This window comes from Diachasma alloeum, unplaced genomic scaffold (genome assembly GCF_001412515.2).
Source record: "Diachasma alloeum isolate Michigan unplaced genomic scaffold, Dall2.0 Dall_scaffold_00292, whole genome shotgun sequence".
In the NCBI taxonomy this organism is placed as follows: Eukaryota; Metazoa; Arthropoda; class Insecta; order Hymenoptera; family Braconidae; genus Diachasma; species Diachasma alloeum.
The window spans coordinates 220544-240483 of record NW_021680431.1 but is presented as its reverse complement, the minus strand read 5'-3'; the positions used below and the strand labels follow the sequence as shown (position 1 = coordinate 240483).

Genomic DNA, 19940 nt, shown 5'->3' with positions numbered 1-19940 from the left:
TTGCATCGATAGCAAAGTTTTCCCTTTCTTTTGCCTCGACAGAATCGACCAACATGACCAAGACCTCCACACTCGAAACATCTCCCACCTTGAGCTGCAAAGTTTGCAGTTCTCAACTCACCGATGTCTGGCTCATTTTGTTTCCTGATTGCTTCTTCCTGCCTCATAACAGTTTTTAATTGATCATATGTCAAGGGTGGCTTATTTTCTATTTTAGCTGAGGACTGTAACAACTGTACCATTGGCGCAGACTTAATAATGGCATTATTGAACGCGTCTCTTTTCTCATTTTCAGACAAAGGGGTGGCATCAGGAAAATTTTCGTAATTACTAATAGCTTTTTCAAATTTATCGGAAAGTTCACCAGCTGTAAATTTAGTGATATCATATCTCATGCTAGTAATTTCTAGTCTTACAGAGGCTGCGGAAATGTTGTTTTCATATTTCTTGATTTCTTTGAGTTTGTTTAATATTTCAACAGTATCTTGCATTGATACTACTTTAGAATGATAATCTTTATTTATGTGATTAATTAGTATATCTCTCACTTCGAATTTATGCTCGTCCAAAGTATTTTGATCTCCACTAAATTTTACACTACTTTTTATTACATGTAATAGCTTGCGAGATCTTACTTCTGACTTGAAATAATCAAAGAAATTTTCATATCGAGTACTGCTATCTAATTTATAATCTCGTTTCACTGATGGCCCCCTGTCTAATAGATTGAGTTTAATAGTTTCAGTAACCACATCAGCATTGCTGTTTCTGGTGCTTCCACCATTTTGAGTCAGTCCTAGTGGTTCTAGATTTCCTAAATGTCTTTTAACAATGTTCTGAAATTTCTCATTTAACTCCCCATCCTCTTCATTCTTACCAGCATTGTTTGATAAATCTGACTCATTTCTTACCTCCTCACCCTGACTTTCATAGTCAGTCCACGTCAACATGTTCTCCAGATTTTGTTCGATGCAGGAAGATCCGTCACCCCAATCATTTTTCACTTCCTTGATGCTATCCAGCAACCAGCGACTCGTGTTGCTTTGAATATTTACAACTTCAACGAGTGCGCTGATCACCGAGTCCAGTTTAGTACAGGCTATTTCTAGCCGGTCCTGCACCGGAATTTCAGCTCGCGATTTATTTGGGTTATTTCTCGTCGGATTCTTTGTGTGAATTGGTGTTGAGTACCTTACGAGAACTTTTCGTTCTTCATATGCTGTACTTTCAATTTGGGGTTTATTGTTACCTGTTTTGAGAGCATCAACTACTACTGATTCATTAATGTCTCGTCCGGGCGGCACACCTGATCTTTTCTCCACGTCCTCGTCATTCTCGTCAACCTCAATGCCCTTACCATTCTCTTCCAGTTTCTCACCCCCGTCCATGCTCTCCACATCGTCACTTCTTTCACCGACCTCAGTAGTAATTGGTGGATGTTCCTCATAAACTTCAGGCATGATGAGAGGTGTGTTGGTTAGAAGCTTGTCTTCATACCATTTTGTCAGTGCTATCGACTGATTCTCCGATATCATGTTTTTACCTGTTATAATTAATTTAGTTTATGATTAGTTAATTATAATTTTATGAGAATTATAATTTGGTCCGCTGCTAACAAGATGAACACAATCATTGTTAGCATTAGAACTTTGAACACAAATTAGAAATGTACACAAAGCCTAATTTATGCCCAAAAACTAGATCAGTTTCAAACGTCGTACTGTCAAACGTGCTACCGCCAATCAACCGTATGGAACATTCTAATTTCAGATTTGATTCTGAAAACTATACATGTATATATATATATATATTTTATAACTAGTATTTTTATTGTAATTCGAATTTTTAGTGCTGGATTAAATTGCGAAGATATTGGCTAGCCAATATCCTCACTGTTTCGGCGAGAATTTAACAATAAAAAACCGATGGAGCACGGATGCGGGTTAAGGAGTGGGATTCTGGAGAAATGAGAGCGACACGAGACACGCTGAGTTTGTCACAAGGAAAACTGTTTATTCCGAGTCAATTTGAGATATGGGTCGAGAAATATACACAAAATCAGAGCCGCGAGCAAACACTGTTTCCGTTAAACACGGTAGAGAAAAACGATATGTTGAGATGCACACGCGGTTTAGAGATAACCGTTTTAGAGCAAAAAAATGACGCTGCACAGAGAACGACCGTTGTGAGTGAATAATAATAATGATTCGAGAAGACGAAGGTCAGCGCTACCGGTGCGTGGTTGGAGCACCTACATGGCAGCGCGGCCGGTCAGGCAGAGCGAGTCAAGGAAGTGCTGCCACCCCTTGGACCTGTCGAGTATGAGGCCGTTGCCTCAACATTCTCCCCCCGTCAGTAACCCAGTTGCTGACTGAAGGAGTAGAGCAGTACTTGAGGACCTAGAACACTAAGCAGAGATTAAACATGTCGAGAAAGACCAGTTCTAACTGGTAGAGATCGGCAATAGAACCAGTTTGGAGATCGGCCTGGTCAACGTCGTCGAGGCGGTCCTAATTGTCACAACTCTGGAGAGACCGTCCTTCCCAGGATGTAGAGCTGTGACACGAGCAAGAGGCCACTTCGATGGCGGGAACCGCTCGTCGTAGAGAAGTGCCAGGCTGCCGACTTTGACTTCGTTGGACGGATGATGCCACTTGGAGATGGACTGGAGCTGCTGCAGATACCCTGTAGACCATTGTTTCCAGAAGAACTGCAGCCTCTGCTGAATCAGTTGCCATCTAGAGAGCCGTCCAACGTTGAGATGATCCAAAGAAGGCTCCGGAAGAGCTATTGGAGCTTCTCCAATGAGAAAATGCCCTGGGGTTAAGCAGGACAAGTCATCAGGGTCTTCCGAGAGCGCTTGTAGAGGCCTGGAGTTGAGAACTGCTTCAATCTGGGTCAGCAGCGTCGAAAGTTCCTCGAACGTGAGAGTTGTATCACGAACCGTTCGAGCGAGATGATACTTCACCGACTTTACCGCTGCTTCCCATTTTCCTCCGAAATGAGGGGCTCCAGGAGGATTGAACGACCACCGCGTTCCATCCTTGAGACATACTGCAGAGAGATGCTGGAATTCCTTGGCGCCAGCAGAGAACAGCTTCTTCAGCTCCTTGTCAGCACCGAGAAAGTTAGTGCCACAATCACTGTAGAGATGTCTGCAGTACCCTCGACGACTTACGAACCTCCTGTAGGCCGCGATGAACCCATCAGCAGAGTAATCCGTGACAGCTTCCAGATGGAGAGCGGACGTGGCCATGCACACAAAAATCACCAACCAGCCCTTCTGGGTCTTGTGACCACGCCCCTTCCACGTCTTGAGCGACACTGGTCCGGCATAATCCACACCAGTGTTAGAGAAAGCCCGATCCGACACAAGACGTGCCACTGGAAGCTGTCCCATCAGCTGTTGAGCTCGAATCCCACGATGACGCGCACATTCAACGCACTTGAGGATGAAGGATCTCACTGGTAGACGACGTCCAATAATCCAGTAAGCCCTCCTGAGATGCGCCAACGTGAGTTGAGTTCCACCATGCAGCGTTCGCTGATGAGAGTCCCTAATGACAAGCTCTGCGAGCGCGGAACCTTTAGGGATGATCGCCTGATGCCTACTCTCTGGTCCTAGAGTTGAGAACTTCAAACGCCCGCCCACTCTGAGAACACCCTGTTGGTCGATGAAGGCCGTGAGCTTGGTCAACGGATGAGACTTCTTCAGTTGGAATCCGTGAGAGATAATGTCACACTCGGCTTGGAGATGAAAGGCTTGAGTCGCCTTGACCCAATAAAGCCGAGCTGCCTCGATGCTTTCAGGGCTAAACACTGCAGGGACAACAACAGCCTTCTTCCTTCCCAACTTCCGCATCATATTCCCTGCAACCGTTTGACAAATTGCTGTGATTCGCAACAATTTGTAGAGAGAGGAATATCGCGTGCAAAGATCCCAGAGACTTGACCTCGCGAGAGAAGCAGTTAGAGTCACCCCAGGCTTCTCCTCGAGATTTGTTGACGGGTCCAATCTTGCGCTCCCTTTCGGCCATTGAGAAGAATCCTTGCGTAGCCATTTTGGGCCCGTCCACCACAAATGATGGGCATTGAGTTGAGCTACCGAAATGCCTCGAGATGCACAATCAGCAGGATTCTCCTTCCCACTGACGTACCTCCAATTCGCTTCCTGCACGAGTTCCTGAATGCTGGCTACTCTATTGTGGACATATTCCTTCCACCTGGAAGGATGAGCACAGATCCACGCAAGAGCAACAGCTGAGTCTGTTCACAAATGTACCATAGCGGTACCAAGGTTGAGCTGAACAATAACGACCTTGTGAGCTTGGCTAGAATGACTGCGGCGTTGAGCTCAAGACGCGGAATGGTGAGCTTCTTGAGAGGAGCCACCTTGGTTTTAGCAATAGCCAAAGAGATGCTAACACCATCCGCACTCGTCACCTTCAAATAAACCACCGCAGACATCGCTAGTAGAGACGCATCTGAGAAGCCATGGATTTCCACCTGAGATTCCTTCCTACACCCCAGCCAACGAGGGATCGAGAGTTGTTCCACTTGAGACAATTCTTCACGAAATTGAGCCCATTTCTGGACCAGATGCGGGGACAACTCATCATCCCAATCTTTTTTCTCCAACCAGAGTTGCTGGAGTAGAGCTTTCGCACGAATCACCACCGGTGATAGCAATCCTAGAGGATCGAAGAGTTGAGCAATCTCGGACAGAATAATCCTCTTCGTTGTCTTCGTGTCGGCTGAGAGATGGATAGAGAACTTCAATCGATCTGTGTTGGGATCCCATTTCAGACCAAGGATCTTAGTGACGGAGTCCTCTAGCGGCTTCAGACTCTGAGAGAAACCGTCCGGTGTCAGAGAACGAAGTAGAGACGGACTATTCGAGTGCCACTTCGCTAGAGGAAATCCACCGGCCCAGCAGAGTTCCGTCACTTGCTGAGCTACAAGATGGAGATCATCTTCCTTCTCGGCTCTACCACAGATATCATCCACATAGCTGCCACTGGTCAACGGTGAGATAGGCAGAGGGAATCGCTGTCCCTCGTCCTTGACCAGCTGGTCGAGAACCCTACAGGCGAGAAATGGAGCAGACTTGGTCCCGTAGGTGACAGTGGTGAGCTGGTAGGTGCTGATCTGGCCCTGAGAATCGCGCCACAAAATTTGTTGAAGAGGCCAGTCTTCCTGATGCACCTTGATCTGACGGAACATCTTCGTGATGTCCGTCATAAAGATGTACTTGCTCTGTCGAGACCAGAGAAGCACGTCAGAGATGTCCTTTTGCAATTTGGCTCCAGTATGCTGCATGTCGTTAAGAGACTACCCTGAGCTTGTCTTACTGGAGCCATTGAACACTACTCTCAGCTTTGTAGTTTCACTACTTTCCCGGAGAACGCAATGATGAGGAAAGTAGTATGTAGGAGCAGAAGAGTGAGATTGCCTGAGAGACGAGCACCGACCGGGACCCTGATATGATTGCCCCCCCTCCGGGACCCTCAACCCTCCTGAAGCCGAAGCTTCATGTGCCAAGGTCATCCCGTCAGGTTGACAACCCAAGACCCGAGAAGCATATGAGGCAGGCAGAACAGGAGCACGCACCATGTGCCCCAACTCTTCATACTCCTTGAGAAAATCACTGTAAAGCTGTAGAGAATTCTGATTCTTTCCCAACCTCCTGAGCAGGCTCGAGAGACACGCCTTGGCGCGGCCTAGAGAATCACCGAGCTCTGACGGAGAACGAGCAAGAGGCAGTCGAACAACATAACGCCCCGAGCGATCTCGAACATGGGTGCGCTGAAAGAACTCCTCACAATCTGCCTCTTCCTTCGTGAGAACACCATCATTGCCTTCAGTTTTAGAGACTTCCTCCTGCTGCCAGAACGAGGTGAGAAGATCGCCAAGTTCCTCATTGCTGACAGAGACGTGATTTGAGCTTGCCGCGGGGATCACTGCGGATGTAGGTCCGAGAACCACCCACCCGAAGAGAGTAAGCATCGCTATAGGGGAGTCTGACGGCCCCTTGATAACCTGCGGCTCCACAATCGATCCAAAGAAATCTGCGCCAATGAGAAGATCAACAGGTCTTGACGTCAGATAATCAGGATCAGCTAACTCCAATCCTCTGAGATGCTCCCAATGTTGAGTTTGAGAGACCGTGAACGAAGGCAATGAAGATGTGAGATGATCGAGTACATAGGCCTTGATGAGAATCTGATTACTTGAATACAGAGACTTGAGAGAAAATCGAGAAAAACCATTAGATGAAGACTTTGATCCACTAATACCAACGACCGGTAGCAAAGCTGGAGATACCGATAAGCCGAGCTTCCCCACAAGGTCATTTGTAGCAAACGTCAGCTCTGAACCAGTATCCAACAGCATCCTAACCTCGTGAAAAGAGCCATCGTCCAAGACGAGCGAGGCTAGCGCTGTGGCGAGAATAACACCTGGTCTGAGCTGCAGAGAGACATCACGATTGTTCGGTGCTACAAACGGAGAATTACTCGCCAGAGTCGGCCGTAGAGAATGGTCACTTATCGACGACGACTCTGGCGCAATCGTTGGTAGAGTACATCATGGTTGAGCCATGTCAGGCCTCGAGACAGTGGACTGTATCGGTTGGTTGGACTGAAGAGCCTGCGATGTGTGAGGAGCCTGCAGAGTTTGATGAGGCTGAGGAACCCCTTGCTGTGCCGACTGAGGGCGATTGATATGAATCATCGAGTGATGATTCTGTCGACACACGACACAAGTCTTCTTGAGGCTACGGCAATTCTCTCTATTGTGCCTCCCCAAGCAATTAAAGCAGCGACGCTTGAGGACTACAAACGATCTCCTCTCTGTAGGAGATAAAGCCTTGAATTTTGGACATTTGTCCAGAGAATGCTCCTCTTCACACATCGGGCAAGCACGAAAACACATCTCCGCCCAACCTTGAGACTGCGACCTTTGAGCAGCTTGAGACGTACTGCTAGTAGAGACATTCACCCCTGCAGGCTGCGACGCTGGATTAGCTGACACGTTGAGCACTCGGGCTGGTTGAGCTCCTTGGCTAGGTGGATACACTTTGGTCGGCCTAAGCTTCGAAGCCTGTTGAGGATTCGTAGAGAGAGACCGAGAGGTAGCCGACTGAGATGGAGGAGCGTGCATTTCAATTCTCTCCTTCGCCCTGGCCCGGCTGAGAACAAAGTCCTTGAGAGTCGCATAAGTGGGAAAATCCGTAGACGAGCCTATCTCTATTTCCCAATCCTCCAGCGTCTTGGAGTCCAGCCGACCTGTCACGAGATGGACAAGCATGTCGTCCCAATGCTTGACAGGACGTCCGAGAGACTCCAAAGCATTCAACGCTTCAGCTACAGAGTTGAGAAGTACGTTAAACTCCCTGGCTGAGCGATTGACGACCTTTGGAGCAGAGAAGAGCTTCTCCAACTGAGTGGAGATGAGCAACCTTTCGTTGTCGTACCTCGACAAGAGAGTATTCCACGCTGGCATGAAGGAGTCTTGCGTCACTGGCAAGGTAGAGATGAGCTGCTTGGCCTCGCCAGTGAGAGAAGTGAGTAGATAGTGGAATTTCTCCACGGTAGAGAGAGAAGGATTACCGACAACCATAGAGAGGAAGAGATCCTTGTACGGAGTCCACTCCGAGAACTCCCCTGAGAATGTCGGCAGAGAAATCTTGGGCAATTGCCTCTGAGTCACCTGCGCCGATTGAGTTGTGGCAGATGGCCGACGGAACGACTCAGAGAGGTCAATTGACTCGTCCAGTCCTTTGATCAACCCCATAAACGTAGTTCGAGCGGCTGAATACGTCACGAGACATTGATCATAAACCCCCTCTTTCACGTACGCATGGTCGAGAACTTCCTCATTATCTTTTACCGTCAACAGCTTGAGATGCAACGCGTCGAACATGCTCCAATGATTCTCGAGCATGTCCAGCTTGGACTGGAGCTCAGTCACTGTGAATTCATTCACGTTCGCAGCGACTGATTCAGCCCTCAAACTCTCAATAAATTTCGCCCTGCTGGCCTGGATCAGGAGTCTCCCTTTGAAAGACATGCTAACGCTAGAGAAACGCAACTAAGCGAGAGAACGCCCAAAAAAACAAAAGTCTCACACCGCAAGCGATAGCTAGTAGCAAAACACGGAGAACTTCGTAGCAAAAGCAGTGCAATAAAGCAGCAAGCAAGAGAAATGCAGTGGTAATCAGGAAAAAGCAGCGGCAATCAGGAAAAATTAATTAAAATGAATTAATATAATTAACTTCCCTTTGAGAAGTTCCAATTGCTGTAGAGATGCTCCGTTCTGCGTTGAGAAGTTCCGTCGGCAAGGTTGTAGGCCTAAAAACCACGTGTCGTGCGTCAAAATGGCCGGTCTAGACCACTTGAGGGTGTGGCCTGATGGGTGGAGACTCGAGGGCGGAGCGGTGGGCGGAGCGCAAGGCGTTGCGGTGGGCGGAGCAACCGAGTATTTGGCGGCCCGCCTGTAACCCACGTTTTTCACCGGAAATGCACTAACAAGTTCCACTCACTAAAAAACCACTTAATTAACCACACATCCGGCTCGAAGGACCAATGTTTCGGCGAGAATTTAACAATAAAAAACCGATGGAGCACGGATGCGGGTTAAGGAGTGGGATTCTGGAGAAATGAGAGCGACACGAGACACGCTGAGTTTGTCACAAGGAAAACTGTTTATTCCGAGTCAATTTGAGATATGGGTCGAGAAATATACACAAAATCAGAGCCGCGAGCAAACACTGTTTCCGTTAAACACGGTAGAGAAAAACGATATGTTGAGATGCACACGCGGTTTAGAGATAACCGTTTTAGAGCAAAAAAATGACGCTGCACAGAGAACGACCGTTGTGAGTGAATAATAATAATGATTCGAGAAGACGAAGGTCAGCGCTGCCGGTGCGTGGTTGGAGCACCTACATGGCAGCGCGGCCGGTCAGGCAGAGCGAGTCAAGGAAGTGCTGCCACCCCTGGGACCTGTCGAGTATGAGGCCGTTGCCTCAACACTCACAAACACTCAATTACATGCATTTCTCGGCTCTTTCTCGTCCTGACCTCTTGTCAACTCACGTCGACTCACATTAACGCACGTCAACTTGTAACACTTGATCTTGTGAGTTTTCAGTAATAGAGTTTCCTCTATCACTTCGAGAATAACATTCTCTCCTCTGTGAAACTTATCGAATCCGAAGGAAGTAGTCAAGTTCCTCCACAATTCCCACAAGTCGTCACCTGTGGCAATTTTTCATCAAATTAATGATTACGATTCAATTTCACAGTGAGGTGCATGTTAATTCATATTTTCTTTTCCTCGTCGGGTTTCGTTGGAACACGTGCTCTCATGCATGAGCAATATTTTATGTATTACTACGCGCCGCCGTTCCAGTGGACTCTACTTTATGTGTTATATGTGCGTCACCATCTCAGTGGGCTCTACTTTATGTATTACTCCGCGCCGCCGTTCCAGCGACGCACCCACCACGCCAACCGACCCCCCTTGCCACTCGTCGCCCGTCAAATTCCTTATTTTTATTTTCAATGTTTTTCAGCTCGCCAACTCTCCTGGCTCATCCCCATATGCATGAAAAACTTGATTCACTTAATTGTTTTAATGGGATTGGCGCGGTGGTAGCGACACGCGACACATGCGGTGCGACCAGTGGCGAATTTAATAGCGGTTTTTGGACGGATTAAAGTTGAATTCAGAGATAAAAAGCAGTGAAGCGGTAAGTGGCATTAGGCTGGAGCGGGGAGTAAATCAGGATTATAAGGAAAAGCGCAGATAATTGGGCAAAGAGCGGCTAGAAAATCTGGTCGCGAGCAGAGGTTAGAATGACAGAGAGAGAGAGAGAGATGGCAGGGACAGAGAACGATGAGGAAGAGCGAACGCGGGAAAACACGAGCAGCGACACGAACGGGAGCGAGGAGAAGGAGGAGGAGGAAAGCACGGTCGATAAGAAGGTGAGAAACAGACGCCCGAGGAACATAGGGACCGTACCCAAGGGCGCTCAAACGAGAAGTCAGAGCAGGGGAAATGTCAAGGCGGGTAAAAAGAGCGAAACCAAAGAGAAAGGAGAGAAAACGAAGAAGGAAATGGCGAAAGTAGATAAAAGGAAAGACAAAAGCTGCGCCAGAAATCTGGAGCAGTACTGGGGGCAACCCCAGACCACAGAGTCAACAGAGGCCTTGGACACACAAAAGACAGAGACAGGGGAAGAGAGTGGAGAGGCAAACGAGGAAAGTGAGGAAGAAGAGCAGCTCTTCCCATTCATCCAGAGAATAGGAGGACTGAAGAGAACCTCCCCACCAACAAGGGAAGGTAAGGACACCCACACAGTTAATTCAGACCTGGACGTATCCCCCACCAGCAACTCGCACGCAGCCCTAACTCGCCTCGCGACCCCAGCCCCTACTATAACCCCGGTCACAATAACACCAATACCAGCAACACCAACATCAACCCCTCAACAGACACCAGCCCGATCCCGATCCCCAACCCCAACACAAGTCACGAGCCAGACCCAACACACACCTGAAGAGAAGGAAGGAATAGCAGAGGAAGATGAGACGAGGGAGAGCAACCAACGCAATCAGCTGGCCCAAGACGTGACTCGGGAACTGGCGAGGGTGCTCGAGGAGTGGAAGATCAAACAAGCCAGAGCAGAAACAGAAAAGTGGGATCATAGGATGGCCGAACTGGAGCAAATGATTAGGATGGAGAGGGCGGAAGAGACAAAGACCCCGATAGGCTGTGAGGAGTGTGGAGAGAGGAAGAGGGAAATTGGAGAGAAAGACGCCGAGAACAAGCTCCTGAGAAGCGAAGTGATGAGACTGCAGATGGCGAACGAGGACGTAGAACGACGGCTAAAAAACAAGCAGGGCGTACTAGATGACTTGGCGGAGGAGTGGAAGAGTCTGAGAGAGCGGAACGAACGATTGAAGGAGCGGCAGAGGCTAGACCAGGAGGGTGAAAGCCCCAGAGATGTACCAGACCCAAGAACTGGCTTGACCCAGGAAAAAGAGGCAGATGGAGAGAATATTAATAAGGACAACAGACCACCAACCAGGGAGTAAAGTACACAAGACGGGCCAGACATGGGGACACAGAAGAACCCAGAACTACCCCCAGACCCAGCACCCAGAGGCCTAAACAAGATAGAATGGGATGAGGAGAAGAAGGCAAGAAGAGAGAGGAAGAAGAGAGTTATAATCCAGGGGCTCACTCTACTAAAGACCAGAGAAAGGAAGGTGGAACTGGAGCAATGGCTGCGGGGCACGCTGGAGCTAGAAGCTAGGGTGGAAAAACTGGACAGATTGCAAGCCTCGACATGGAGAGTGGAGCTGGAAACCTGGAACTCAAAAATGGAGCTGAATGGAGAAGAAGGAGAGACTGAGCGGTCTTGGATGGGGCGTCTGGGTAACAGACGACCTGACAGAGAAACAGAAGGAAGTCCAAGCATGGCTGGAGAGACAAGCTGAAGCCTGGAGAATATGTGGTTACCAGGCAAGCGCTGGCTATCAGAAGCTATGGGTGGATGAGGCACGGCTGGAATGGGATGAACTCGAGGGAGGGCTAAAGTTGAGGAAAGACTCTGAGACGACAGAGGAACACCCGACCTTTCGAGGACGAAGCAGAGGGAGACTCTTAATCAGGCCAGCTGGTGGTAGTACACTGGAACTCACGAGGCATAAAAAACATTCGGAAAAACGTGAGACTTTGGCAAAGTGCCGACGTGGTGATTTTCTAGGATGGTCTGATAGGAACCTGATGGAAGTGAGTGTGGAAAAAACAAAAATCATGGTATTCAGAAATGGAGGCAAAAGGAAGGAAGAGAGCTGGCATTACAAAGGAGCAGAGATAGAAGTGGTGAAAGAATTCAAATACCTAGGCTTCTGGTTCACGACAAGAAACCAATACACCACACACACAGAAAAAGCCGCAGGGAAAACACAGCAGCTAGTGAACAAAGTTGGGGCGAAACCAGAAGGGCAGGGGTGACCAATTTAAGGAGAAGGCTGTACTTTATGGATTCGACGGTGAAGACAGTGGCGATGTATGGGGTCGAAATATGGGGCTGGAAAAGAAGAGAGACAATAGAGAGAATACAGAATAGATTCGTGAAGGCCAGCATGGGACTAGCACGGAACACACCTGGATACATATGGAGAATGGAGGCCAATAGAAGGAGCATTGAAGTAGATGCAATGAGGAGGGCCGGGCTATTCTTAGTAAAACTCTGCTGTATGGGAGAAGAAAGATGGTCGAGGAAGTGCCTGAAGGAAGAGAAGGTTGGGCACTCCTGAAAGAGGCTGGTAGAGGAGTTGGAGAGAGAGAGGCAACCAAAAAGACTGGAGAAAGAAATTACTGGAGGCACTGAAGGGAGAGGCAGATACAGGACTGAGCACAAAGTTGCACAACATAGAGAAAGTGCTGCGGGACAGCGCGCTATCAGGGAACATATAGAGAGTAACAGAGAGATTAGTCTGAAGATTATAGGTGTGACATTGATTGCAACACCAATGTTAGTTTGCTTGTACTTTTTGTTACCAAATATAATATAATATAATGTAAAATAACATAATGTATCAATACGAAGAAGTGGGAGAAAGGCCTGTGGAGATGTAAAACAGCACATGTAGCATCAAGGAATAAAGTATTCTATTCTTTAAAAAGGATCATTATAATATTCTATTCTATTAATTATTTTAATTCAATTTTTCCCAACTTTTAATTGACTTTTATTTGGGCTTCTGACGAAAATTGTTTTAGACACGTTGGTTACACATGGTTGTCGGCTATTTTTGTGTGTCCGGTTTACTCGGTTTTGCCGCTAAGCTCACGGGATGATGCAATTTTCATTCCCTTCCTGGAGATGCTTGTTTTTCCGATTTTTATGTAAATCACTTTAGTTACTTATCATTGTTGCTTGTTTTTCCATTTTCCTCCTCTCTCTGGCCTCAACTCACCCCGTTCACGTCCACGTGGTAATACTGGCTTCCAGTTGAGTTTTTCCTTTTCACTTATACAGTTTATTCGCAGTTTATTTTATTGCGCACTTGAAGCGTGACCGGGAGCCCATAACCTGATGGATTGTTCGGGATTGGGACACAAGAAATGTGCACACAGTATTAACTCGACAAAGATTTATTCAGTGAAGCACGTCACTCGTCTCGCGTTCAGCGTCCAACACGTCTCGTACAGGAATGTACAACCTACACGCCACAACCAGCCTGGGACGAGATCTGCGCATGCGCACGATCTCGTCCCCTTCTCATCTTACACAGATACATCTTATACTACAGATAATATATATATATATGTTTAAGGTTTATTATGGTGACACTGCAATGTTTTGAAGTATAATTCAAATGTATGAATTATAACCTCAAAACCGAACAGCTCTTGGCATGACCCGGGAGCACCACGTGGAGGTGGCTGTTCAAGGCTCCCAAAAAGTTGTTAATTGTGGGTGTGTATTCACAATTTCCAACTGGCGCAATGCTGTAATATGCTGCCTGGTCGGGTTACGCACGGTCGCTATGTTCAGATGGTAAATGACGCTCATACCTTGCTCTACCTCCTCATGCACTTAGATCCGCCGCGGTCCCTTCTGACCGCAAGTTTTATTACAAAACATAAGAACTCCACTTTCGGGAATATTCGCGTCAGATATTCGGACTGAGGTTATCGGCATACTGGAGGGTTCGCGAGGTCGAGGTCAAAGTTGCAGGACGAACACTATACCACACGACGAACGCNCATTCGTCCACTTTTGTTCAATTTTTTTACTCCAAAACATTCTTTTGTGACATCCGTCGAAAAATGCTTTATAATCCGTTTTTCCTAAATAATTTTCTCTATGGAATAACCATTATTTCATAATTTTTATGAACGCATATCTGTAAAGAGAGACAAATGCGAAGATCCCAAAGGTTCCTTGTAGGAATAGAGAAGGTGGAATAATAGATTGGAAAGGGTAACCCAATCAAATGTAGAGACGACACCCATAAAAATTATCCATGTAGAATTAAATCACGAATGAATGAATTTATTTTTTCTTTTTTTAAAATTGTGGAAACTATCAAATATTACAATTTAACAAATTAGAAAGGCATGAGATGTCTGTGAATCTCATTACCGGTTGGCAATAGAAAAATCAGTAACACCTCTGAAAATGTATGAGAAAGTGAATGGGGTGAAACCTACGTTTTGGGGCTAGCCCGGAACCTCACCGTTTAAGAGGTTTCGCGGGTGACTAAGCTGGACAGTGACCATATAGCGGAATTGTGATGCTATGACTCAATTAGGGGAAGAACGCCTAAAAATAACCACAAGTTATGATACGTCAATTAGGGGAAGCAGATAGTTGACTATTCCCTTCACAAAATTTGGAAAAACTAGGCAAGTCCAAACGGAAAACGAGGAGGCCTAATGTCACCTAATCACCAATTAACGAGCTCCATGAAGGGATAGGAGTAACGTCACCACCAATCCCCGAATAATATTCAAAGAAATCCAATAATTAGGCGGATAGCTGCAGAAGACAATTGTAAAAACAGGGGGAAGCTTCTAGAACCTTCCACCCCTGATGACACACTTTCATTTCAATATAAAAAGGGAGCCGCGACGCGGAAAAAGTCAGTTCCACTACACGTTCCAGTTCTTCATCAACCCTTCAGTTGGCTACTTTCATCGATTCTACAAGTGCGATAGTCACAAGTTTAGAATTAGCAGAGACGCCCGTTCTCTGAGTTAGATAAATTCATTCAGTCCTAAAGTGGGGACCCAAGTAATTTTGAAGTAACAATCAAATGTAGAGTTTTTCGTAACTTTACTTATTTAAAATATTCTACGACTTTTTGTCAATGAATAGAATCTTTCATGATTCTTTGATAATTTATATTGCCAACTGAAAATATCGGAACTCAATTAGCATCTTGGAACTCAAATAATTATTATTCATTCATTCAAAGTAATTAAAACGACATTATTGTAAACGAATAACTTTAGAATTAGGAAACGACAAACCCGTACAAGCACAACGAGAAGAAGGTCACGTAAGTTGTACGACCATCATTATAATTGTAAACTCACCAAAATTTCAGAATATAATTGTTCAGATTTAAAATTCTTTTATTTAAAACTAACGCCTTGTGTTTCCAGCCAAGACACTTTCCCATTGATAATACTGGGGAATAATCAACTTCAATTCAAGGGGAACTTATTATTCAACTCTCTAGTGATTTGTTTTCTAACATTTGCCAATTAAAATTTATTTCAACAAGTTTTCATACTTTTCATATCATTTTCACATGACAACCAATGTTATATTCGAGATTTCATCATTCCCAACATAACATTTCTTGGGGGCTCGTCCAAAGCTAAAACGCCTCAATCACCATATTGAGTTAATTTTCAAGTTGTTTCTAGACCAAAAGATAAAAAATCACAAATATATAAAAATAAAAAAAATTCTTGAAATTCCGTTCATCGCGAATAAGAATAATTTTGCGCTGAAATACTTGATATTTGATAAAAATGTGCATAAATGTCAGGAAATTTTTTTTCATTTTTCGGGAAAAGTAAAACAAAGTACCATACTGATATATCTGCCCGTGTTTCTCCTCCTAAAGCGCAAGATGTTTCCAAAATTGAATCGAAAAAAGAATCTGTCGAGAAACCGCAAAATCCTGTCGCGTTAAGTGGAGCCGACCGCCAATTATTTGATCAATTAGCATCAACTTCGCATGAGAAAGAACAATCGAAATTGAGAGAAGTGGTGAAGACAAATGAAAATTTTAATCTAGTCACACCAACTTCTCAATCGTCAACTTCCGACGAACGTAAAAATACTCCTTATACAAGAGTATACTCTTGTATATAAAAAACCACCTAGAGTAACTCAAAGTTTAAATGATCTTCAAAAAATACCAACAACAGGGAATTTGAATGTCCGTGCAGGAAGCGGATCAAATTTACAGAAATTGAGAAACGAAGCCCAATTAAATTTACGAAAATTGAGAAGCAACGCAGGTGAATTGTTAGGTCCTTATACTCCACCAAAGCGAAAATCTGTTAAAATAAAATATCATTATCCTGAAACAAGTCGAAGTTTAAATGATCTTTCGAAAATACCAGCAACATGGAAGTTGAATGTCCGTTCAAGAAGCGAAGCTCAATTAAATTTACTCTATGATATACCAGAAAGTGAAGTGGGAAGCGACGCGGGTGAATTGGTGGGCGCATATACACCACCAAAGCAAACGTCAAAAAAATTGAAAAAAGCATCAGGGCAAAATTTGACGACCGATTCGGGTTTAGGCGTTTCAACGCACGAAGGTATAATCGACGACGATTCCGAAATTGATGATAGTGAGGAATCGGATGATGAATTGAATGAAACAGTGATAGAAGAAATAGATCAAACGTTAGAAAATCGAAATCCAGAAAACCTTGAAATTCCAAATTTGAACGATACTAATCAAAATATTCCGATAAATATTGTAGAAAATAACGAAGCAAACATGGTTGATACTTTGAGTACAAATCAATTAATATCTTTAAAAGATGCTGTTTCATGCATTCCAGTTTTCAAAGGAGAACCGGGTGAATTATTCGATTTCATTAAAAATTGCGAGGATGCAAAGGAAATGTTACCTGCCGCCGCAGAAGAAAATATTACGAAATTAATTCAAAGAAAGTGTTTGAGTCAATCGGTCACAGATTCATTAAAGGGTGAAAAATATACTAAAATTAAAGATTTAATAAACGCATTAAAAGCAATTTATACTCCCACAAAAACTGAATGGGAACTACAAGGGGAATTATGCAAAATGTTCCAAAAATCAGAAGAAACTGTCCTTAATTTTTCACGCAGATTAAGGAAAAAAGGTCAAGAAATTGTAGAAGCTTATAAAATCAATAATCATGCTGCGACAGCGGCCCAACTTACTGAAAACGAAATTAAAATTAAAGATAATATCAAACAGTGCTTCATACAAGGCTTGAAGCCAGAAATCGATCAACGCATGCCAGCGTGTGCTTCACTAAAAGATCCATATGATAGGGCTATCATCATTGAAAGAAAGTTAATAGCAAAAAAAGATTTGCGTGGTGGAGACCAAACTAGGAAGACCGACGTGAAAACGATTGATTCTAAATCAGTAAAATTTGTAAATAATGGAAATCATAAAATTCACAATCATAATGATCGAAATAATTCAAGAAATTTTCAAAATCCAAATTTTAAACCTATTCCTGGAATGATTTGTCAAATTTGCAAAAAGAGCGGACACTCCGCGAAAACGTGTTCCATTCGTATGAACAATCCAAATAATAGAAATAACGAACCTTGTCAAATTTGCAAAAAAAGAATCACACGACTAATAATTGTTTCTTGCGAAATAGAAATTCTCAACAAAATCAACTAAAATGTCAATTATGTGACAAAAACGGTCATACGGCAGAACAATGTAGAAAGGATTCTAACCAACCACAGTTTCGAGATAATTCAAATTTAACCTGCCGCTATTGTAAGAAAGTAGGGCATGTATTGGAAAATTGTCGTATTTTAGCAGCGAAAAATTTGGGAAACCAACGAACATCTTTCCAACCGGGCGCGAGGAAAGATGGTTTAACTCAGCGTCCAGTAACAACAGTTCAGGAATCGGAGTTGAGCGACGATTCCCAGTAATTTCCGTACATTTCAAAAATAATCACGACATTCCATTCATTAAAATTGGATATACGAAAAATCGTAAAGAAATGAGATTAATGCTAGATTCAGGAGCTTCTCCAAATTTACTTAAAGCAGAATATGTAGATGCGGATATAATCATTGATAAATCGAACGTAATTGAATTACATGGTATTTCTAAAATTCCAGTTATGATATTGGGTAGTATGAATTTAGATGTCTTGGGAAAAGTGGCACCATTCCACGTAGTACCTGATGACATGCCAGTTCCTTATGCGGGATTATTAGGCTCAAGTTTCTTCAAAACTACGGGAGCAAAAATTGATTACGAAAATAATTCTCTAACAATCAATAATATAAAATATCCTTTTGAGAAAAGCGAAAAATTTGATGAAGACATTACTTATATACCAGCTCGAAGCGAAGCAACATTCTTCATAAAAATTAAAAATCCAGAAATTAAAGAGGGATATATACCTCGTTTGAAAATTTGTGAAGGAGTTTACGCAGGCGAATGTCTCGTGCGTAACTCTAACGGTCGTGCTTATATGCAAGTTTATAATACAACGCACGATGAAATAACAATAAAAATACCGACTCTAAAAATCCGTGAATATGAGAAAATATAAGAATCCTCGAATCAAAATATCAATTTTGAAAATAATGAAGAGAATATTGAAAAATTGAATAATAAACCTAGAATTTCTCGTACAGCGATGAAAATCGTAAATCATATGAAAGAAGCAGAAGTTTCTGATAGATTCGGAAAAATAAAAGAATTATTAAGATTAGATAATTTAGGAGAAAATGAAAGAAATCATGTCGAAAAATTGATTAAAAAGTACAGCGATAGATGTTATATACCTGGTGAACCACTAGAATCAACTAAATTTTACCAGCATAGAATTCCAATCACATCTGATATTCCAGTTACAACTAAACAATACAGAATGCCACAGTCTTTAAAAATTGAAGTTGATAAGCAAATTAAAGAATCTCTTGATTTAGGAATAATTAAACATTCAGAATCTCCTTATAATAGTCCTGTTTGGATTGTACCAAAGAAACCTGATTCAAAGGGTAATAAAAGATGGCGAGTTGTAATTGATTTCAGACAATTAAATGAAAAAACAGTAACTGACGCTTATCCCCTTCCAAATATTACGGATATTCTTGATCAATTAGGAGGCTCTGTATATTTCTCAGTTTTTGATTTAGCGTCTGGATACCATCAAATTGAAATGGATCCATAAGAGAGTTATAAGGCAGCGTTTTCCACATCTAGAGGTCATTGGGAATTTAATCGAATGCCTTTTGGGTTGAAAAATGCACCAACAACTTTTCAAAGGTTAATGGGCACAGTCTTGACTGGATTACAGGGTATATCAATGTTCGTATACCTTGATAATATTATAGTATTTGCAAGGAATCTAGAAGAGCACGAAAAAAGAATTGATGAATTAATGCAACGTTTGAGAAAAGCTAACTTGCAATTATAATCCGATAAATGCGAATTTTTGCGTCCAGAAGTAAATTACTTAAGACACATAATTAGCAAAGAAGGATTAAAGCCAGACCCAGCTAAATTAGCTGGAGTCAAAAATTTTCCAATTCCAAAGAAACAGAAGAATATTCGTTCATTCTTGGGTTTAACAGGATATTATAGACGATTCATAAATTTTTTTTCAAAAATTGCAAAACCTCTCACAAAGTTACTTGAAAATGATGTAGAATTCAAATGGTCTCAAAAGCGTCAGAAGCTTTCGAGATTTTGAAAGAAGCTTTATGCACTGCTCCTATTGTACAATATCCAGATTTTGCAAAACCCTTCATTATTACTACTGATGCCTCAGGCATTGCCATTGGTGCAGTAATATCTCAAGGAGAAATTGGGAAAGATAAACCCATTGCTTATTTCTCTAGAGTTTTAAGGGGAGCAGAGCTTAGATATGATACTTATGAAAAAGAAGCTTTAGCTATTGTTCAAGGAGTAAAAAATTTCAGACCTTACATTTATGGGCATAAATTCACTTTAGTTACGGATCATAGCCTCTGGTTTGGTTCCGTACTGCCAAAGAAACAAATTCAGGAATTTTAAAATGGCGATTGAAATTAGCCGAATATGATTATGATGTGCAATATAAACCGGGGAAAATAAATTTAAATGCAGATTCGTTATCACGTAATCCTGTGGAATTAGTCAATGTGACTACTC

The 19940-nt window shown here is 43.5% G+C and overlaps 2 protein-coding genes across 2 annotated transcripts; one reads left to right on the top strand and one right to left on the bottom strand.

The window, feature by feature from the left end:
- Positions 1–2443: 2443 nt before the first annotated feature.
- Positions 2444–6393, bottom strand: LOC107039111. Its single transcript, XM_015258578.1, has 3 exons — positions 5611–6393; positions 4283–5256; positions 2444–4223 (listed from the first exon to the last, which is right to left on the bottom strand). Exons 1-3 carry the CDS (start codon positions 6391–6393, stop codon positions 2444–2446), a joined length of 3537 nt encoding a protein of 1178 aa, XP_015114064.1.
- A 3467-nt stretch (positions 6394–9860) lies between these two features.
- On the top strand, positions 9861–11102 carry LOC107039110 (trichohyalin-like). Its single transcript, XM_015258577.1, has one exon. The coding sequence runs from the start codon at positions 9861–9863 to the stop codon at positions 11100–11102; it is 1242 nt and encodes a 413-aa protein (XP_015114063.1).
- The last annotated feature ends 8838 nt before the right edge of the window (positions 11103–19940 follow it).